The sequence below is a fragment of the Neofelis nebulosa genome, chromosome 15 (assembly GCF_028018385.1).
Source record: "Neofelis nebulosa isolate mNeoNeb1 chromosome 15, mNeoNeb1.pri, whole genome shotgun sequence".
Classification (NCBI taxonomy): Eukaryota; Metazoa; Chordata; class Mammalia; order Carnivora; family Felidae; genus Neofelis; species Neofelis nebulosa.
Genome location: NC_080796.1, coordinates 30048656 through 30072658, shown reverse-complemented (window position 1 = coordinate 30072658; position 24003 = coordinate 30048656). Strand labels below are relative to the sequence as shown.

Sequence of the window (24003 nt, the reverse complement as noted above, 5' to 3'; positions counted from 1 at the left end):
AGAGTGTCCGCTTTTTGCATTGGCTGTTTCTTAAGTAACTTTAATTCACCATAATCAATTTGCCAAAGTGGCGTATTTTGGGGTGGCGTATTCTGCTCTCCTTCACGGCTTCTGTCCGTGAGAGCTGTCTAGCACGTCAGGGACTTGAACTGTGCAGAACCACAGGATGGTAGGGGTTCTGGTGTGATATTTTTCTTTCTCCCTTTCATCCTTTAACTGACCTAGACTGTTTTTATTTTTAAAGTCATAATGCTTGTTTTGGAAACTTAGTAAAACAGAGATAGTTATAGATAAGGAAACAGAAATTGCCCATAATCCATAGATAACCGTAGTTGATATTTTGTTTCTTTAAAAGAGAATTCTACACCGTGCTGATTTCCATCACTATCCTCTCACTGGAAGTTCTTTTGCTTCATAAACTCATTTTCATATTTATTTAACTATTTTATTTCCTATCTTCTTTACTATGCGTTGTTCACATTCCCAGGCCCCAGATAATGTCTAGCACACAGGAGGTGCTAAGTCTTTGTTGAATAAAGAGTCTCCACATATACAAGAGAGTTAATACTTTACAGTTCTAGATTTTTCTTCATTTAGCATTATACTTCATCTTGCCACTGACTTAAGCATTTCTCTGTCATCTGGAATGATGAGTGAAGTCTTTTATGAATTAAGAGGATCCCCAAGGGTCATCACTGGCCTCCCATTTACTACTTCACTGAAGAGGAACACTACAGACCAGCAGGCTTATTAGAGTCAATCAAGAGCAAGGCTTTGGAAATTAGAAACTTGACTAGCAGGTCGATGCTGACACGTACCATTCTCAACCCTTACATTACTTAGCTCCCCTTAGTAGAAAGAACTCTCAAGTTTGCTTTACCCAGGAAAGAAAGGCAACCTCCCTGTTGAAATCTTCCAAGAGATGCTGTTGGACCCTTTAAACTATTCCTGAAATAGTGGTGCAATGTCCTAGGGGAATGGAGGCAGGCTGAGATGAGATTTAATGTCCAAAGAACCTGAGAATGGATGCTACCATTTCTACACTTCAATCCCCAATGAGGAGAAAGTGGTCAGGTGGGAAGGTAGTGGCTGAGCAAAAGGAGAGCAGAAACTGGAATGGGGTGGGAGAAGGAGTAAAGACAGAGAAAGGGAGAAGGTACACGGAGAGGACCATGGGGACAGGAAACAGACCAGGGCTCCCATCCCATTGCCCAGTCACCAAATGCGGAACTTTGAGTAAGATGCTTAGAACTTCAAGTCTCAACTTGGTTGTCTTTAAAGAAAGCAATTACCCATTGATACTAGTGACTATTATTAGGTCTTTCAAGATGTCTTGAAACTCATCAACTCAGAAACTCCAGGAACAGTACAGATGAAGAGCACAGAATCACCATATCTGAAAGTGGCTGCTAAAAGGAAATGGCCTCACTGGAATTAACAGGAGAGGCTCGGGGTTACTTTAAATGACAATGTCAAAAGAACTGACTTTATTCAATATAAGTAAACTCAAAACATAAACATGTAACCAGTATTGACACTGTGAATTACTACCTCTAACTCTGCTCTGAGGGTCCTTGGCACTATTTGAGTTGTGGAGCTCTTCAATGTTTGTTTCTATACCTTAACCTGTTCCCAGATTCACTCCCCCAGGGGTAAAGTCAAAATTAAAGGGCAGACAGATGAAAAAAATTTTTAAAAAGATACCAAAGTATAAAGATAGGCATGGAACACCTGGGTGGCTCGGTTGGTTAAGCGTCCGACTTCGGCTCAGGTCAGGATCTCACGGCTTGTGGGTTCGAGCCCTGCGTCAGACTCTGTGCTAACAGCTCAGAGAATGGAGCCTACTTCGGATTCTGTATCTCCCTTTCTCTCTGCCCCTCACCTGTTTGCTTGCTCACTCTCTCTCTCAAAAATAAAACATTAAAAAAATTTTTTTAAGATAGGCAAAGTGATGCTAAAAATCCAAATTAAAACTAGACCAGAATATTTACATATTTTATTAAATCTTTACAATCAGTAATTATAATCAAATACACAATTATATACAAGGATTATATACATTTTGCCCAGACTTTTACATCACAGTACATAGTTTCCCTTAGAAATATTGTATACATTTATCACCAAACAATAAAATCCAACAACAGTAGTGTTACAGCACCTGTTAGTACAGACATCTTTTTCATAAATTACATCATAAGAAAATATACGGCTGTAAATTGGGCTTTTAAAAATGTCTTTTATAAAATCTGAACATACAATATTTCATTCACAGAATGTTTTTTTTTTTTCTATGTTCTGACTGAAGCCTTGTGCATAAAACGACCGGTTGGAATATTTACTAAATCAGCCCCCCCACCTCCAAAATTATAAGCACGATTTGAATTACTTATGCTGAGCTTCCTTTATAATGAATCTGACATGGGGTCTGGTGAGAGAACAAATGCTGGTTTTATTGTAAAAAGGGCTATGATGATAATTTGAATTTTTAAAAAATTCTCAAAAGCATAAGCATATTAGAAACTAAAACCAGAGAGTGCACAATTTATCATTTTACTAATACTGTGAAGAAAAAGGGAAAAGTATAATGTCAAAAAATAATTTGTTCTTGAAACAACTGTATTCTTGTTGGAAGCCTATTACATGTTAAAAAAAAAAAAAAAAACCTGCCAACAAAATATCCCATCCTCAACATATCCAATAAATTACAATTCTTTCATACCTAAAACTTTATGGGAAAATTATTGCAAATTAGGATATTATCATTTCAATGGACTTTCATAAGCAGAAAAACTATAGCTATTTTTAGTAGGTAAACAAGTTAAGTTTTAAAACTTGAAAATACCTGAATTAAACACTTGCTCTAATATCTAACTTTTCACTTTCAGATAAATTCCTTACTTGATTCCAGGTTTGTAAACATTGTATAAATCCTTCTTATTCAAACAATTTTATGGCTGTGGCGATCACTTCATCTCTATTTCTATGCAGTCAACATTTAACTGAGGTAGACCAGATGTTTCTAAAATTCAGGGTCTCATAGAATCCCCCGAATATTTAGGAAGTAAATAAAACGTCTATCAAAGGTATTTAAAAAACAAAACATTAAAAAAAAAAACAAAAACCTAATGCTGTTGGAATTTTTTAATGAACTCAAAAACAACTTCATGGCAGTACATTGAATAATAATAATAATAATGAATAATGATAATGCTGGGAGTTTTGAAGCTGAACATTATACCTTAACTAGGGAAAAATCAAATATGATTCTTTCTGGGTATAAAGTATAATTTCTTAAATTTTTTTCTTTTCTTTTTTTTTTTAAGGATTCACTTTTCTAAAAAAGTGAACAATTTGCTTCTAGATATCAATGAATGGCAACAACTCCCCCTAATGGCCAAAGGAAGGGAGAGTAAGCTGGTTCTTGTTACCATGAGATCTTCGTGGGAAAAAAAATTTTTTTACGTTGTTTTGCTAACTTAGAAAGTTGGATTTAGACAACAATGACTCTGAGCTACAAATACAAAATCAAACCAATGTATATAAGGCTTCTGTAATCAAAGTCTTAGAGGAACATCTGCTCCTTTTCTCAAAGCCCCAGTCCTACAAATCAAGGCAAGTCAAATAATTAAGCTTCAGCTATTTTGGCAGCTTTGCAATTAAGATGAACAAAGCACTATATCTATCCTTCCCTATACTGTATGTATTATAGTTCTATCTTCTTACACCAAATTTCACATGCAGAAAGACTAAAATATCCACTTTAGTGTCAGGTTTAATTAAGGGCCAATAATGGTCTTATAATACTACTCTTCCCCACCCCTCTCCCCCCCAAAAGTGTCTTCTCTATTAGTTTTATTACTCATTGACCCAGTTACATTTAGCCGGAATTTTTGAAAGCAGCTATTCATCCCCTTACAAAAGAATATGTCTACCTGGGATCTAAGACACACTGTACATGAATATACATAACTACAGTACAGCACTGCTGTTCTCTTAACAGCTCCATATACAGTTTAAGTTCATTAGTACCTCAAAACTGTTTTCAGAAAAGACTATTAGGTCATGTCATGGTAAAGAGAAAGAAAATTAAGTCTCACAAATACTCCTTTAGACTGATTTAGGTAAGTTTTAAAAAATAAATAAAATGAATAAAACCATGATTTCAACTACAGGGCTGTCTATAGGATATCAACAACAATTTTTAAAAAATTAAATGTGGCTAGCACCAGACTGCCACCAAAAAAAAAAAAAAAAAAAAAGAAAAAGAAATTCTCATTAAGCTATATGGCTATTTGTTAGTTGCTACTGTGTAAGTTTTTTACACAGGTTACCATAGACTAATTTTCAAGTCCATATCAGAAGGAATATTTGTTAAAACAAAACAAAAATGAAACATCTTAAAAACATGATTCAACAGAAAATGTGACAGACTCCTTAGGTGCAACTTTAGAAACCATAGTTTCAAAGAAGAAAAATAGTAGTTTCCCTAGGATTTTCAGATTACTACCACAGTTTTATTATGGCTCCCTAAGATAGAAAAATGGAACAAAATGTACTCAGCTACTGGCGATGTGGCCCTTGTGGCTCAAATTGCATACTAAACATGGGATGGAGTAAGGCTGATGGCTAGAGGTAATCACCTCTAAGAGCGATGAACTGGAAAAGATTTATAATTTGCCCTACAAGGACAGAACTTTAAGTGCCATTTCAGGTCAGTCACAGCTTTCCCTATGGAAGGCCCAATGGCAAGTTCATTATCACAACATTACAGTTTCCCCCTTGTTCCATTTTTCAGAAGCATTAAGTAACCAATTTCCACAATATATTATATGACCTTTTATCCTGGTCCCAAAGATTAGCCTTTATGCAGAGAACTCACTGAGAAAGTACACTGGCTTCACCTTTGGTTTAAATGAAAAGGACATTGTGAGGAGAGAAAAAAAATCAAGTCCTCTTGATCATTTGTTACACAATGAAGCAAGTGAAAGTGATGAGCAAAGGCTGCTTTCACCATGAACGCATCTGCTTCACAATCACTTAGGTCACTCTGAGTGTTTTTGTGAAGGCAACATAACCAGAATGCCCACAGTACTCATCTGTATTTTCCCCAAAGAGTCTCTAACCCCAAAACCAAGAAAGCCGAACTTCCTTTAATTAGAAAGCTCTACAAATTCCTATTCTCCTCTCCACTATCAACCGAATTTGTTTCTTGTCTATCTGACAAGACTGCAGAAATCTGGTTCCTAGGAACGCCAGCAATCTTTTCCTGGCCTGAGGTGCTGCAGGGTGGCACGCGACGCTGTCATGGGGTCAGGATGGGGAGAGGGGGAGGGTTGGGAGTTTCCATTTTTGATGGGACGGTTTTGAGCAAGGTCAGTTCTAACACGGCATGCTCCAGATTCCTATGTTAACTATCTCAGTCAGAACGTGGTTGCTCATCACCATACTTAAAGACTCCCATCAGAGAGCCTGCTTAGTATTCGGGTGTCTGTTAACCACAGTTTGGCTTTTCTTTTTAAATACCTACCACCAGATTCTTTAGTGAGTCATAGTTCATCTTTCTCCATCATTTCAAATGCTTCTATATCTTCATTCCAGTCTGCTAATATGGAGTCTATAGGCTGGACCTTTTTACCCCAGCTAACATTAGGATTGGAATCTTCCTCAGTTTCTGATTGTTCTTGAAGCTGGTTATCTAAATCTGTACATTCACCATCAAGACTTGTAGTCTCATGGTTTTCCATGGGGTTAGAAATCTGTTCAGAAGGAGAAACACTTGCAGCATTGTCCGTATCTGCTGGAGATAATGATTCTGGTTGAGAGTTTAGAGAACTTTCCTCAGGAGACCCTTGATCAACCAAATCAACCTCCTGAGAACTTGATGTAATCTGTTCAGCACTCTGAGAATCATTTTCAGAGGATGGTTGTTCTTCATTTTCCATTTCGGGATCTGTACATGAAAGAAACAAGCTTCATGCTACTTTCCTACTCAAAATATTTACTATCACACTTTTAACAGCCTACTGGTTGTTGCAAGAAAATGAAGAAATAAAAAAGAAAGAAAAACATGTTAATGCAGAGCGGTGAACATTAACACTGAAGAGTAAAAGACTGCCTTTAATCATGTAATCACATGTTTTCTGCATATTCATTTTGCAAAATGTGCCATTACAAAATAAACATTCTTCCAAACTGAAGAGTGACTCTAGTAACTGACAAGTCTTCAATGGGGATTAGTAAATATGCCAACGAATACACTAAACAATACTATTATTTAAGTGTACATAGATTTACACTGTAGGTCTAAAATTTATTAAATATCTCAATTCAGGAAAGCTTGCACATGAGAACATATGAAATAGAGTAAATTTTAAACAGCACTGATCATAACTATATTTTAAGATAATATTCTTTTGAAAAGTGAAATTCCCATGCAGTAAGCCATGACAATGCCAATAATACAAAATTTTGGATGATTTGAGGGTACTAATGTGGTTAAATATTTTCATAAAGACACGAACTAAGATTATTTACAAAACTTGTATTTCATTATTGTAGGTCTATGAATTATAAGACCATTTTAAAATCCACTGGAAGGCTAAGAGTAGGTTAAACCTCTTGTAATGAATATACAATGAAGCCACTAGAAGCATCCTATTTGGGGTTCCTACAAGAAAGTGCTTCCACAGCACTGATGCCCCATGCTGCCTCATCCTCAATCTCTGTGCTTAGCCAGCAAGCAAGTCCTGAGGGTCCTCTGTGTGATGGGCACTGTGCAAGGTACTGGGGGTAAAACGAGGCAAAAAGAGACACCAGATTTGCCCTTATGGATCTTTTAGTCCAGTTGGGGAAAACATTTCCAAATAATCACACAAAATAAATGGAAAACTCTAACTGTGACATGTTTTATGTTGCTAGGAAAGGTTACAGAGAATAGGAAAGAATAGAGTTGAGGGTTTCCTTTGGAAACTGACACTTGAGCTCAGATTTAAAAGTAGAGTTAATCCAACAAAGAAGGAAGGGAAGATGGACATATTATAAAACCAGAAAAACTAAAGGAAATACAGGTATGCAGGAAGGTACAGACAGGTGTGTTTATGCGTACTCTAAGTAGGATTATCTGACTAGGGAAGTTTAAGTTCTTGGTGGGGGGGGGGGGGTTGGGGGAGTCTCCACATTCTCTTCTAAGCTGTGGAAAAGGTACACTTGAATTCGACAATCAGGAAAACTATGGTGGCGACCAAAGAAGAGAAAGCGGAAACTGGCTGCTTGGAGCTCATTTACACTAGGCTACCCTAAGTTCAAGGGAAAACAAAAAGAAAACCTTCAAGTTTTTTTCTAAAATTGTATTAATCTAGTTTTAGAAGGATAGGAAAGGGCGTAGTGCTGTTTTGTCTAGTAATAAAAATTGTGCTTTTGGCAAAATTACCCTGGGGATACATGTATTATGTAACATTATTTTGGAAATCTAGCTAACACAAAAGGATAAGAAAACAGAAGAGTCGGTGTAAATATAGGAAAAGAAAAGATCAAATTGCATTTTCAATTGTATTGTATGCTTAAACTCAAAGCAACTCTCAATTCAAAAAAATACCATTAAAAAAAAGAACTTGATAAAGAGGGTAAAAATAAGATACATATGCAAACAACCTCTCTCTAGTAACAACTGGTTAGGATTAAATTAAGTACCATTTTCACAATAAAAGTAAAAACTATAAAACAAATTTATTATGAAAGGAACAAGACTATATTACTTAATACTATAAAATCTCAATGAAAACACACAAGATCTAATTATATTTGTAGCTAAGGGTATGTTTCTGTCTTAATATTTAACAAAAACTTCCTACTTCTATGAAAGCATCATGTTCCCATTCTACTTCTTTTTGTTTTCTTTTGGGAGCAGATAGAACTATTTACAAGTTCTTATGGAAGAATATATCAACGAGAAGTGAAGAAATTGTAAAAAGAATTAGTGAGAGGAGAGTTGCCTTATCAGATATCAAAATGCACTCAAAACAGCAAACTTGTACTACTGGCATAGGAGTAAACAAACAGATCAGTGGAAAAGAAGTGCTAGTCTGGAAACACATGGAATATATGAGAAGAGCTGGTATATAGCAAAGAGGCAGCAATCAGGAAAGTAAAAATGGCAGATGGAGAAATAGAAAAAGGAAGGAAGGAGTGGTGTCTGCCACACTAATACACATTTTGATTCTAAGGTGCCTGTCAGCACTGGCATGGAGTACCACGATCCTAAGAGCATTAACAGCTATGTCATTAAATTCAGGAATAGGTCAGAAACACAGGAAGCAAAAAAAGAGTGAAGAAAATGTCAAGATACAAAGACAAGAAAGTTATTAAGTTTTAATAATAAAAGGACAAGGGAGCCTTGGCAAAGACTCAGAGACTGGATGTTCCACAATCATTCATTCATCTGTACAACCAGCATTTGCTGAAACAAGAGTACAGAGATGAGAGCAGGTAAAGAAGTACAATGTGAAATGAGTGTCAAAGTAGAACTCATTAAAAAGACACTTTTAAATTTTACCTCTAAGAGAAAATTCCATAAAGAAGGTGGTATTTAAACTGGGTATGCAGGATGGCTAAATGTCCTCAAAGAGAAAATGGGCTATGGGGATGGGGACAGGGATTGATGAGCATTTCCAGAAAGAGGGAAGAGATGTCCAAATGCAAAAATGCATGAGAAAGCATGCCAGGTTGTAGAAAGAGGGCAGGTATGTATCGATTCTGCTTAAAAGGTTTCAGATGCTCCTTTTTAGGCAGAGGCCTTCTGCGTACATATTAGATTTTTTTCCCTGAAGCAAATCCTTTCCAATAGCAACCCAAATCCTACAGTTCAAATTTAGGGCAGATTCACCCCAATCAAGTTCAGTGGGAAATAATCTTAGGAAAAATAACACTGCCAGAATTAAACCTTGAGCAGTTCAAACCATGGCACCTTTCCTTTCTTTCCCCTATTTTCTCTGTCTGCCTCTTTACCAGGTAGACAGAAATATAGGAGTAGCCCTGAAAACATCCTTCTACACTCTTAAGGCACCACAGGCCTACATTGTAAACTGCAAGCATAATAATGTATTGAACCTTTAAAATGACGAGTCTTTTCCCCTTGAAAATACTGAGAAAGGGAAATGGATTCTTAACTATAAACTGTTTGAAATTTGGACCTAAATGAAAGAGCACAGTGTATTTTGTTTGTGAGCACAGGGTTGGACTAAGTACCTTTACAAACTCTTGAAATTTGGGAAGATGGGGCACACATGACAGACATAATATTAAAACTTCTGTGGATAACTTAACTTTTAGATGTATGACTGGTTTGACCTGAGGAAGCAATGTTTCCACTTGATAAATTAAGAATGCTTTACTTCTGAAGAATGCATAGTAAGATAAGTGAACATTTTTGCTAGCAGATAGGACTGTTGCAGATATTTCTGTATTAATGGCTGGGACTTCTCAGAATAAGACAGTTAACAGTGGGAGTGGGGGGCTTGTTCTGGACTTCTATTTTCTGTATTAATATGTGGGAAGAACTGCTCAATCCAAACTGTATGACATTATACAGGAAGTATGGATTTGTGCAATGAGATTTTTAAAGGGCAATCTGGAGGACATTTTAATGTTGAGATTTTAAGGATGCTAATTGTTTGGGGTACTTATACAATCCTACCTGGTACCCCTGACGGTACAATATGGCTCAGACATAGCTGGAAATTTAAAAAAAAAAAAAAAAAAGTGCCTACTTAGTTCTATTCAGTGCTTCTTAAAAGTGTAGCTGAGTGGGATTATCTGCGATGCTTATTTAAAATGTCAGATTCTGGTCCCCTGCCTTCAGAGAGTCTGATTCAATATTCTGGAGTAGGACTCTGGAATCTACACTTGTAACAAGTACATCAGCTGATTCTGATGCAGAAGAGAAACACTGATGCATGCAGTAATGGCACAAGACAAATCAATGACAACCACCACAGACGTTAACTTCTTAGGATATTTTCCTAAGTATTCTGAATGAAGTAGTTGATTTACTAAAACTATTATCGATTTTTTTGTTGTATTGATAATAGTGTTACATTGATTTAGTAAATATAGTTGTACAGTGCCTGAAAGACCTACATAAAAAAGGGAATTTTTCAAGACTTTGTGTCAAAAGATGACTCTATAACAGAATCACAGTTCAACAAATTTAGAGACCAGCAAAACTTTAAAATACATATAATTTAAGTAAAGCCCTTTTACTGCAAGGTCCTTAAAATAGAACACCGTTCAGATAATACTTTCGTACAGTAATCCACTCCTGCCTTATTCACGGTTTCCCTTTCTGAGGTTTCAGTTACCTGCAGTCAACCATGGTCAGGAAGCAGATGACCCTCCTCCTCCTGACACAGCATCAGAAGAAGGTCACTAGCAGCCTAATACTGTCACAATGCCTATGTCATTCACCTCACTTCATCTCATCACGTAGGAATTTATCATCTCACATCACCACAAGAAAAAGGATGAGTATAGTACAATAAGATATTTGGAGAAAGCCCACATTCCCCTAAGTCTCATTACAGTATATTGTTATAACTGTTCTAGTTTATTATTAGTTATAATTATTAACCTTTTATCGTGTCTACTTTATAAATTAAACTTTATTACAGGTATGTATGCATAGGAAAACATGGCAAATATACAGATCGGTATACTATCCAGTTTCAGGCATCCACTGGGGGGTCTTGGAACATATCTCCCACAGATAGGGGAGGCGCTACCTATAGAATTTATCTTTTCTCACATTCTTTCTCTAGTATGGGAAGCACATGCTTTGCTATGATCTTGTAGTCCTAATCCCATGTACTCCTACACACATACACATTTCTAAAACAAAGTCGATATTTTACATACTTTATACTGTATTCAAATAAAAGTGATCAAAAGTAACACATGCCAAAACAACGTCTTTGTTAGACTGACTCTTGCATGGACATGGACTAGTGAATTCATCTATTATATGGATATATAATTCACAGGATTTGTTATGACAGGATTGAAAAAGAATTATTATCATGGGACAGCTGACTAGACATGAAAATAATCTAATCACATTGAACAAGATAATTATCATGATATCCACTGAAACACAATTATATATATATATATATATTTGCATATACATGTGTGTGGATATATACACGTACACAAATACATATATACATATATATAATTTAAGGCTTATTAATGCAAGATACTTACTACTGTTAATAATGTAGCTTGGAATCATTTTACCTTTTAATATTGCTGCTGAAATTCCAATGGTAGCACAAAATGGGGGGAGAAAAGCAAAGGCATTAAAGACTTATATGGAATAATAATCTGCCTGTGTTTGATGTGCATAAATGCATATACGTAGGAAAGAGTTGAGCAAAAGGACTTGGGGAAATAAAATCACAAACACAGGAGGATTTAAGATTAGAAATCCTTTCTATTCTGTTGTTCCCAACTCTACATCCTTATGTACATATGTCCTACTTCGTTGTTCTTAAATAGTTGACACTTGAAAGGATCTCAAAGAAGAATAAAGCACTATAAGAATGAGAAGACAAGACAAAACAACACTGACTTGGCTAGCACTAGGTTATAGCTAACCTTTTTTTTTTTTTTTTTTTTTTTTTACTGTTTCACTTGGAAGTTACACTGAATTGAATCAGTTTCCTACATATCTGTGAAACAAACATCCCAGGGGATTCAACAACCTGCACCAATTACACAACTTTAGCCATTTACAGGTAATGGGAGAAAGAGAGTTCTCCCTCCAGGCTCCTCCAGTAGATCAGGAGGTGCGGCCTACCATAAGCAGGATGGTAGTAGTCTATGTCTGATGGTTCACTTTCCCTCATTTCTCCACTATCCCAGGATGTGAAATATAAGAGAATACCAGTAAGACCTGCCGTTTATACAATAATTTGGGTTTCGAATAGCTTTCAAATAACTAACAAACATTGTGGCCTATAGAGGACTATATATTATCGTGAATTAAGGCATGCTGCCTTGTTCTTCAGACATCACTTATATCTCTTATAACTTATAAATCCCTATGTGATAAACTTACACCTCAGTGGGTAGAAGCTGCTAGATTTGTACTGCCTTCAACAAGACAGTGGTCATTTGATTATTGGTGGCCTGCTGAAACCTAACTACTAGTATACTGTATACAATACCACTCGATACAATCTCTTTTTATTCCTTATAAAAGAAATGTAAGATCTAGTATCAGCAGAACTGAATGGTGAACATGTGTGGATATTTAAATTGACTCTCTTGATATATTCCCCCGTATGTTTATCACTGGGCAGGACCATAGCAAAAATGATAAATTACATGTAAAAAACATTATTCTGAAAGCATCCGAAGTCAGCAAACAAAGCAAAGTAAATGTTTTGCAACTCTTATTTCCAAAAGAAAAATATATTTTGAAAGCATCTTCTTTTTAACTTCTTTTACCAGTGCACCAAAAATAACTTTCTATAACTCATTTTTGTTACCAAACTAGTAAAACTAATGCTAAGCTACATCAAAAACAAGGATTTTTTTTACCCTTACCTCTATCCTTTGCTTTGTCAGAAAGGAGCACCTCCACCTCCTCATATTCCCGGATGGCATCCAGTATGATACTTCCTTCTTTACTAAATAAGAATAGCATGGGGATCTTGATGTCATCTGTGTCCTTCCCGTCACCTGCCATCTGGAACAGAGGGGCAGTATCACTGCTGCTCCCCTCATTGTCATCTAGCAGAAAATGAATACAGCAAACATAAAAACATCTGTCCATTAAAAAGATCTACAGACAAAACTTTACTGTTTTCTTTCCCTGTTGGCAGCATTTATTTTATGCATCAAGAATCATAACAATGAACATACTTGGGGCTCACTAATTCCACTCCTAGAAATTTATCCTGAGGAAAGAACTCAAAAGAAGCAAAATGATTTACTCCCAAAGTAGTTTACTGGAGTGCTACTTATAATTGTGAACAACTGTGAACTATTATAAGTAAATTATAATTAAGTACTTGATGGGACACCCAGGAAAACAGAATATTATTATTACATGAAAAAAGTAGAACTCAAAATTTTATGATTATGACTAAAAACTTCCATATGCTTATGAAAAGCCTTGGATATTTCACTCAAAGACTTGGATTACAATGATAGAACTATGAATGAAATTTTATTGTTGCTTAAGATTTCCCTTAATGGCATTTACCAAACTACCTATTGGTAGTTCTTTTTTATATACTGCTCACAAAGAAGAATTATGATAGTCGTTTTCGCTCTGTAAGTTGAGGTGACCATTACTGTTAGTTTACATTGGTTAGCTAACCGCAGTAGGACTGCTCAATACTGTTTGACCACGGGGCCGGCCATGTTCACCTCTAACTGCACATGCCAGGTGAAGAACCTCCCTGTCCCTTCTCAGAGAGCTTGCTCTGAGGACCTGCCTCCTTAGCAATAACTGACTAGACAAGCATGGCCACCTGACAGTCTCTCTGGAGGACCTAGAAGTGGCACACAGAATGACTGCTCCGGTTAGCAGTGGGTAGTGATCTAGTAAAATAACAGACTCATGGTTGAGGCTGCAATTTTACAATGACTTCTTGGAACTAATGGGGAAAGAGGGAACAAGCTGGTGAGAAGCTGGAGAGTGAAGCAGAACTGCAAAGAGATGCAGAGAAGAGAGTATAGGAAGACCCAGAGATAAGTGACAGACAGATGTGAAAAATGCTACTTAAAAAAATCATGGTTCCTGATGATTTCTGCTCAGTTGAACTTCTTTCATGTTCAATGAAAATAATCCAGTCCCATGTAGTAAACAAACTTTCCATCTTAAACCAGTTTAATCAATTACTGTCTCTTGCAGACAAATGATTATTCTAAGATAATTTTTACTTCTAGTACTTGCGGTAAAAAACTTAGTCTTAATTACTAGCTCATTTATTTACAATTAAAACTAGAAAAAACAAAATACTTCATCAGAAACAAAAAAACATAGGAAAAAGAAATTATAATACAAGAAAGCTTCCTTTTAAAAATTAAATTTTCTGAGAATAAAGATCATTGCCTCTTGTTTACCCACAGAACTCAGTAGAGGATTCTGCTACTAATAACTACTAAAGACAACATTTGACTTGACAAACCTCGCAGAGTAGAGAATACCACAAGAGTCACACTTTATAGGGAAAATGGTAACTATTCCACTTATGTTCCAGACTTTACTTTTTATATTTTAAAGTCTTGGTGAAGAGGTGTTCAAAGTGATAGTGATGACAAGCATTAAATTCTTCAATAAAAGATATCTCTGTGTGGAAAATAACTAAGGATAGAGAGATGATTTGAGCGGAGCATCAGCAACCTGTTTCTGTAATTGGCCAGAAAGTGAATGTTTTGGACTATGCAGTTCTCTAGTCCATTACTGTGGCTCAAAAGTAGGCACAGACAGGAGCGCCTGGGTGGCTCAGTTAGTTAAGTGTCCGGCTTCGGCTCAGGTCATGATCTCGCGGTTCATGAGTTCGAGCCCCACATCGGGCTCTGTGCTGACAGCTCAGAGCCTAGAGCTTGCTCTGTATTCTGTGTCTCCCTCTCTCTCTGTCCCTCCTGGCTTGTGCGTGCGCGCGCACTCTCTCTCACTCTCAAAAATAAAAAGACATTAAAAAAATTTTAAAGTAGGCATAGACAATAAATAATTTTTTTCGTTGAAAGAAATCCTAATATTTTATCTTAAATGTCCTAAATTATTTTCATTGAAATAAACCTTAACATATATTTTTATGTTTTATTTATTTATTTATTTTCAGAGAGAGAAAGAGAGTACACGTGCAAGGTGGGGGGGGGGGGCGGGGGTGGGCAGAGAGAGAATCCTAAGCAGGCTCCACACCAGCAGTGCAAAGCCTGACGTGGGGCTCGAACCCACGAACCGTGATATCATGACCTGAGCTGAAACTAAGAGTCAGATGTTTAACTGACTGAGCCATTCAGGAGCCCCTAAATCCTAATATCTTATTTTAAATGTCTTTTTATTTATCTTGAATTCAAAAAGGAAATCTATTCTAATAAGAAAGAAAAAATTCAAAAATAGATCTCCCCTGTGAGAGACACTATAAAAACTTCATAATTAGGATATGACCTCAGGTCTTCTAGTTCTGGATATAAACTATTTACTTATAGTGTCAAAATGCAAATTTTCCCTGACAGTCCCAGACTGCCTGTTATAAGTGATTTTCTATGAAAAATAAAAAAGCAGAACACACTGGTTGAAATGCAGAGGTAAAATGATTTGAGTTTGTAATTTCAGTGGAAAAAGACCCAAGAAAATAAAAATTTGCTAGCAATTAGTACTTATACCTATGGTATGTAAGCCCTTATGCTAACAAATTTTATTTATTATTATCTTCAAACCTTACAACCACCTAAAAGATATTTATTAACATTTTCACTGGAGCTTAAAAAAAAATTCTATTGAATAAACTGATAAACTAAAGCTGGGCCAAGGCCAAGGTTACACCATGATCTTGTGGCAGAGCCAGGAACTGTTCCCCCATGTATTTGACTCCAAACCCTGCAACTTTGTGGAGGAATGAGTATTTTTAATGGCTCCCCACTGGAGGTGACAGGGTGTAATTCTTGCCTTTAAGGGGCTTTGGATCTCAAAGCACATTTTTTATCCATAGTGCTGGGTGCTTTGGGGTACCCTACCTTCACACACACTTTCACTGGCATTAATATACAGAAACCTAAATCTAGACTCTCAAAAAAGATACAAGATAAATAGAAATTATTAAGAGTGTCACTGGATTACCCATCCATTACACTGACTAGTGAAGTAAAAATAATATGATGAATTCCAATAAAATTTTGAAAAATACAAGGAAAAAATCCTAAAAATCATCTCCTCCTCATCAACACAATGGCACAGAGGATTACTCACCAATAACAATGCCACCAATGGCACCAGCATTCTGAATGTTGCGTGCCTTTTCTGCAAACATGCACTGTCCTCTTTGTATCAAAGCGATTTTTCCCATCACTGCCTCGGGGTTAGTAAGCTCTGAACAACCATTGTATGGTTTACTGCTTGCAACAAATCCTCTCGTCTGTCAGAAATAAAAGTAACTTAAATATTCCTTTATCTTCTCAAATAGCTCACTATCTAGAGTTTTAAATAAGCCTTATTTCTTTTCTAATGATAACACATCCAATATATAAATTTTTGTTTTGAACATTTTGCATATCATATAGTACCCAACTGACATTTTACTGTGCTCTGCAGTTTATAAAGCATTTTTACATAAATGACTAAATCTGATCTTTATAAAAACTCTAAGAAAAATAATACAGATGATATTTCCATTTTACATAGGGGGAAACTGAGACTCAGTTTATCTAGTATGCTCAAAGACACAATGTTAGTGAGTGGTAAAGTTGGAATATGTAAATCTGTAGGCAGTTTCACTATGTACCCACACCCACAATTAAAATAGCTGGTAACCATTTTTAAATCATCACTGGTAGCCAGAAAAAATTTTGAAAGAGGAAAAAATTGGATTTAGTCTACATGAATCTGTAAGCAGTTCTTCTTCTTAGAAAAATTAAATCCACTAGAGAACTGACTTTAAAGATGCTAAAATAAAGATGTTTTAATATCCCTCTCTTAGAACATAAACTCCATGAGGGCATGGATCTTCATTGGCTTTGTAAACTTGATATACAGCAAACATCTAATAAAACAGTGCCTAGAATATAGTAGGGACTCAGTAAAGAGGTGCTGAATGGATGAGTCAATCCACAAACCTATATAGCTTTAAAATACACATATAAAAATGGCCTAAATTAGGGGTAATGGAGTTCAAAGACCATTGGCTTTAGATGGTCAGGCTACTTGGGTCTGGTCCCAACTCTGCAACCAATTAGATAAACTTGTGCACTGTTTAGCAATGCAGATCTTTGTTTACTGTGTTAAAACTAAGGGGATGGGCTAGCTTAGTGGTCTTCCTATTGGCCTGGTGGGACCTCAGCATCACTCTCCCTAGCCACTTGGGCCAAAACACCTCTGCTTTTAGAGCTGTTCTCTACGTTAAGGCTCCAAGTTAGCTTATTGTTCAACAAAAGGTTCTAGTAGTGGTTAGAAAGTCCCAAAACCCATTGTTAGATAATTTAAAGATACTAAATTAGAGAACAGGCCAAGAAATGGACAGTATCTAAACAATATTTTAAGTAAAATCCTATAAGTATGTTGTATACATAAATTATGACTCAAAATTTTCAAGATATGCTTTTAACTTTACTTTAATCTGGGAGAGTGAATATTTAGGTTTTAATAAATTAAATATTTAGGTTTAATAAATTAGAGCAACTAAGAAATTAGATAATTCTTACACAATACTTTAAATTCAATTTCAACAAGTACATTGTAAGTGTACACACCTCTTTATGTTTAGACAGATCTAGCCCAAACTGAGCTGGTCCAGCAGTCAACACTACCCTGCCAAAAAATGGGTGGGAAACAATCTGTACGGCTCGTGGAGGTAGCTGCTGTTCTTTCTGTTGCTGACTTGACAGTTCAATCATCTCCTGCATGAACCTCAACCCATCTTCAGCATCAATTGAACTAGCAGCCTAGGAAAAAAACAAATTCATTTTATCCTTTCCTTATGAAAACTTTCAACTTTCTGATTTCTTAAATACTACTACAATAATTTTCCCTTTCAGTTTTGGTCCCTATCAAATATTTTATGGCTTTTTTTGTCCTCAAAAATATTACTTCTGGAAATATTTTCTGAAAGTAAATTTATAATCTTTATCAATGTCTCTTTCACTGTTCTATAAACCACTCTGATACAAATGGGAGTATTAGACTTCCACCAAATGCTCAAATGCTAATACTATGCTTGATTTCTCCCCACTGCTTCCTCTTTTCAGAAATAAACCTCATACCTGACCCACACTTCGCTTCTTTGGAATTACGAACCAACAACCAGACTAAATTCAAAATATATGTATCAGGCATCTATTAGTGTCGGGCTCCAGCACTTCACTAGGAAGTGGGGAGATAGTCTTTCACTTTAAGAAGTTTGTATCCAGAGGAGACAGACATGTAAAATTACCTATGATAAAATTCTCCGGTGGGAAAGCAGACTAGCAGTACAGACAAGGGAATGATTGATTCTGCCAGTGTGGATCTGGGAAATATTTAGAATGACATGTGATTTGAGTCTTAACAGAGGAAAAGCTAAAGAATGCCTGACTATGGTAGAAAGAAGGTGGATTCCTGAGACTGTACAGGAAAAGCCATTTGGATTTGACAGGAGTCAGAGGATGAAAGAAAACAGAGAGGGTTGGGACACAGAGACAAGTTCAAGCCTATCTTGCTATGTCCAGTTTCGGTGACTTAGGAGAATGATGTTAGGGTCTACTGAGACAGACAACAAAAAGGAAAAGAGATGGACTGAGGTGGGGACAGGAAGAGATAATTAAATCAGGTTTGGACAGATTGAGACGGAGATGCAGACACGTATGACAGGCAGACTAAAGCTGAATTAGGAGTCAGGGTTACCTATGTGTATCTAAGAAATCATGTGTACAAAGACGACAGCTGAACTTGTAGAAACGGAGGAGACTGCTGAAGAAGAGTATAGAGAGAAAAGGGTATGATCCAGGTTCTTTGGCAGTGCCTACGTTGAGTGGTTGTACCAAAAAAGGAGAGCTCCAAAGGAATCCACAAAGCAAAGAACAGAAAAGTAGGAAAGATGTATGTTGCTGGAATGCCCTGGAAGCCAAGAAAGGGATAGGTTTTAAAAAGAGGTCAGTCGGGGCGCCTGGGTGGCGCAGTCGGTTAAGCGTCCGGCTTCAGCCAGGTCACGATCTCGCGGTCCGTGAGTTCGAGCCCCGCGTCAGGCTCTGGGCCGATGGCTCGGAGCCTGGAGCCTGTTTCCGATTCTGTGTCTCCCTCTCTCTCTGCCCCTCCCCCGTTCATGCTCTGTCTCTCTCTGTCCCAAAAATAAATAAAAAATGTTGAAAAAAAAAAAAAAAAAAAAAAAAATAAAAAGAGGTCAGTCAACAGTTACAGAAAAATTCAATCAAGTAAGGATTAAGAGGCCATTGGGTGGTAATTATGTCATTGGTGGCATAAGTAAAAGTAATGTAGTTAGAGATGTCACTCCCACTACTGAGAAGTGACAGTAAGTGAAACATAAGGAAGTGGATAGAATACTCTTTGAGGAAGGATGGATGTGACAACAGAGATGAAACAGAATTCTGAGACAGAAACTAAGGTTGTGGGAAGGCTGAATTTAAGGGATACCTGGTATGGATCCAGGTTGAAATTATTTAGCAAACTATGTAGTTTTCTCAGAATCAATACACTAATAAGCTGGGTAATTAAAAGGCCTCATGTTATGAAAGCTTTTCCAGCAAAAAAACAATAGAATTTTCCCAAAAGGGAAATCTGTTATCTTTCCTAGGCATAGACATGTACATGCAACTTTTGATTTCCATAACGAATAAAATACTTAGATTCAGGAATGTTTTGGAAACTAAAATACTGTAAACTACAGAGATATTAAAACTAATTATTAGCTTTTAAGATTATGCTCTAAATTATGGAAAGACAAGGGGCTGAAAAACAGAAAAATTTGGATTTGAGCCCTACATTTGACTATATCAATTTAAGCAAACTACCTAACCTTTTTGTGATTTAATTGATCTAGCCTATGAAAGGGTTGAATTACATGGCTTTTTCCAAGATACCTCTCCAAGTCCTAAAATTCTAGAATGGTTCTCTAAATCATCTATTAAAAGTTTTTAGAAAGCCAAATGTCATTATCTTATTCAAGCTAATGAGACCACAGAGGGCAGAGATGGTATCTAATTAGTACAGCAATGGCTTACTTGGATTGCATGTTGAACCAACTGGACTCTCCCATCTTTGAGGTGAATCAAACTCACCCCCATCTTCTTCAAGATTTCTAAATGTTCAGGGTTAGTGGCCATGAAATCTCGGGCTCTCAGAGGGGGTTTAGCTCCACTCCTGAAACTCTCCTCTCTGCTAAAAGTAATTACAGACAAGGTTTAAAAAACTACAAATCAGAACTGGGGAAAAACAGAAGGCAAATAAAAATAATTGTAGGTATTTGCAAAATTGCTAGTTATAGAACTAGTGAAACTGGAAAAAACTGGAAACAGTTATTTTCCCATATATTACTTAGGTTATTAAGTGGTATAACTCAAATATTTTACAATTACCAAAGCATGTATATTATCTGCAGGACTGTCTTAGTCAACAGCCTTATAAACTATTTGAAGGTACAGGATAGGTTGGCTTGGGGATTTGTTATTACCGATTTCTCCCTTGAAAAACAGACTTTTCTCCCAATATTTTAAAAATAAAACAATACTTCTATCAGTGAGTAACAATACTCAAAAAATTTTTTTAATTTATTAATGGCTTTTCAATGTAACTATTTGGGAAAAAATGAACTCATTAAGCCAAAAAAATTTATTTAAAAATCAAGAATAAGCACTTCATCAAAAAATAAAATCAATTAAAACAAAATCTATACTTTCCTTATGTAGAAAACACAGTTAAAGGAAAAATATTTTTTAAATATTTTCTACATATACAAGACATGTGGAAATATCTGATGGAACTATTCTGGGTAAAAATGAACTACAGAAGTTAAAAACTATTATATGCCACCCACTGACCATTAATACTTAGTTCATTAAACAAAAGATACACCATAATAAATTTCCGTAAGAAAATTTCCATAAGAAAAAGACATTACTGCAGAATAAACTTTTTCATATAACTTTACCAATGAATAACTTTTAATTACTGGTAACTATATGCTTCAATATTTTTGGTCTAAGTAAATGTCTTTTTGGCTGTTATATGTTCCTTACATTCTCTATCATTTACGAACAATTAACTTTAATATTAACAAATATAAAATAATACATCTTACACTCTGATGATGCCTCTCGGACAGCTCTTATCCACCACATTTTTCAAGGGTTCACGAATGCTCTGAGCATACAACGGATCATTAGGGAAGAGAATCTGAGTGTTTGGACAAGTCCAATCAAAATTACTGTCATCCAGTTCTGTATATTCTGAAGTCTACAATATAAAAGAATGTTATGTAAATAAAAATAATTATTTTACTTACCATTACAGCTTGTTCAAATGAAACAGTAAATGAAATATAAGAATATATAGGATGCAATAAAGGAAACAAAGAAAATATCAAGTGTACTTTTCCTCCTACCATACATATATTTATTGAATTCTATGCACAGATTACTTTTCACTTGGAAAAATAAACACATAAAAGACAATAAAACATTTAATTAAAAAACATAACCTACTGTATTCTTCTTAGAGATGCTTTGATTTGTAGTAGAGAGCCAAAGAGGTAACAGATGAGCTTCTGTTGTAAAGATGTAATCTTCTATGTCAAAGATAATGTCTTCTTTATCGGCAAATAACAGGTAAAGATATTTAAACATCTCAGCCAAGAAGAAAGAATCCATTCTAAAATAAAAGGTCATAATTAAATCTTAGAACATAAAAATATTCAAATACCAACTATCTGAAAGCCAAAGAGTCAAGGTCAATAAACATGTCTGTATCAATTTAGATGTCCAAAGTACTACAGAATCCATCTATCCCCCGGTGGTAATAGTCTTGACTCCAAGCATATTCCAAGGAAATGAAAAAGACCAGAGGGACTGCCTACCACACAGGCACACTAAATCTTGTCAATGGTGCAGACAAGATTTTCCTATTGGCCTTCCAATGAAGGAGAGTTTTCCATTTCTTCTACAGAGAAGCAACAACAGGGAGGTAATGCAGATGAAACTTTACTAGTAAGAGCCATACAAGAATTGTCAATTAATATTAATTAAATTGGATAAAGTAATACAATTTTGATGGAGTTCATGATGTAGACACTTAAGTTATATACAAGAAGGTTTTAAGGTAAAGGAAATCATTTCTAAAAAATTACAAGAAAAAAGTACAACACAAAATCACAGGGACTATGATTGTAACTGTAAATATTTAAATACCTGTCAAGAAGGGAATATAGAACAAAAGGAATAAAAATATAAATATATATGACTTTACAAATGATTCAATGTTATAATGTTTTAATAAACATTTTAAAGAAAAGCTTTTAATAAAATCAAAAGTGGCAGAAAAAGCACAGCTGTTAGATGTAGTTACAGTAACATGAAATTTCATTACATTTACCACCTCCCAAAGAGTCCTAGGTTTTGGTGGTAATAACTTGTGGCTTACTGGACAGATGACATAGTTTTACATCTCCTGCCAAGCACAAGTCCTGGCACACAGTAGGCACTCAATAAACGTTTACTAAATCAAATGAAACTTTTAGCAGTATTACAAAAAGAATGAACTAGAGAGGCAATGGAACACAGTGATAAGAACACAGGCTCTGGAAAAAGAAAAGGCCTTTCACTGACTAGCTGTGTAATCATGGGGATATTATATAAGGACTGTGAGTTTCAGTTTATTTTTTTGTAAAGGACATAATAATACCTGCCTAACATTGGGGTGAAGACTAAATGAGATACTCTAAGTCCATTATTTAGCATAGCACCTGGCATATGTATAAGCTCAAAACACAGCTATCCTTATTTTTCGTACACATCAATGATGTTTCATTTTTGAATGACTTTCATTACTCACCTGTAATGTCACAAAAATTTTTGAACATTTTGTAGTTAATCTTTTCAGAATATATAAAACATGCCCTGTCAACCTGCAATATACTTATGATAACGGGGAGTTACTATCATGAAAAAATGTTAGCTTGAGAAGTATAGACTGATGAACACAGTGTTGACTTGCGGTGAATTGTAGAACTGATTATGAAACAAATGATTTGGAAACATTTAGAAAAGAATGGAGACAGGATAGATCACTACAGTATGAGTTGGGTAAAGCTAGCAAACTGGGTATCTTATCATATAATCTCATTTGTATTAAAAAATCATTGGGGTGCCTGGGTGGCTCAGTCAGTTAAGCATCCGACTCTTGATTTCAGTTCAGGTCATGGTCTCACACAGTTCATGAGTCCAAGCCCCACATTGGCCTCTGTGCTGACAGCACGGAGCCTGCTTGGGATTCATCCCCTTCTCTTTGTATCTTTCTCAAATATAAATAAAAATAAAAGTAAAAAAAAAAACAACCCAGAAATGCAAACATATATGCAATAAAACTGTCTGGAAGACTGTTTATCAAATTGCCAACAATGGTTATCTTAGGGCTGGCAAGTAAGGGAAGTGTCTTAGCAAAGATTTTCATATTATTATTTTTTTAAATTTTCTTTTTACATGTATTTAGTTTTGAGAGACAAAAGAGAGACAGCGTGAGCAGGGGAGGGGCAAAGAGAGAGGGAGACACAGAATCAGAAGCAGGCTCTAGGCTCCGAGCTGTCAGCACAGAGCCTGATGTGGGGCCCAAACCCACAAACCGTGAGATCACGACCTGAGCCAAAGTCGGATGCTTAACTGACTGAGCCACGCAGGCGCCCCTTGATTTCAGTTCAGGTCATGATCTCACACAGTTCATGAGTTCGAGCCCCAGGTTGGGCTTTGTGCTGACAGCATGGAGCCTGCTTGGGATTCGTCTCCTTCTCTTTCTTTGTATCTTTCTCAAATATAAATAAAAATAACAGTAAAAAAAAAAAAAAAACAAAAAAACAAAAACAAAAAAAACAAATGCAAACATACATGCAATAAAACCATCTGGAAGACTATTTATCAAATTGCCAACCGTGGTTATCTTAGGGTGGGCATGTAGGGGAAGTGTCTTAGCGAAGATTTTCATATTATTTTTGCCATTTAAATTCTTTCCAGTGATCATTATTATAAAGAAAATACAGATAGTCCCATTCTGAAAATTGTGTGTGTGTGCACGCA

At 35.9% G+C, this 24003-nt stretch overlaps 1 protein-coding gene across 10 annotated transcripts in view; it reads right to left on the bottom strand.

Annotated features, from left to right (window-relative positions):
• Positions 1–24003, bottom strand: part of EDEM3 (ER degradation enhancing alpha-mannosidase like protein 3) — a 79199-nt gene that overhangs the window by 8480 nt on the left and 46716 nt on the right. For 2 of the 10 annotated variants that reach the window (XM_058700625.1, XM_058700634.1), the window contains 8 exons: positions 21424–21589; positions 21021–21175; positions 19945–20101; positions 17482–17673; positions 15986–16151; positions 12607–12792; positions 11260–11307; positions 1983–5953 (listed from right to left, as the gene is read on the bottom strand). In XM_058700625.1, coding sequence (XP_058556608.1) covers positions 5550–5953; positions 11260–11307; positions 12607–12792; positions 15986–16151; positions 17482–17673; positions 19945–20101; positions 21021–21175; positions 21424–21589 — 1474 coding nt within the window. In that variant the 3' untranslated portion in view covers positions 1983–5549. Of the gene's footprint in view, positions 1–1982; positions 5954–11259; positions 11308–12606; positions 12793–15985; positions 16152–17481; positions 17674–19944; positions 20102–21020; positions 21176–21423; positions 21590–24003 lie in introns of those variants that run through there. The other 8 variants (XM_058700631.1, XM_058700632.1, XM_058700628.1 and 5 more) reach the window with 8 other exon arrangements.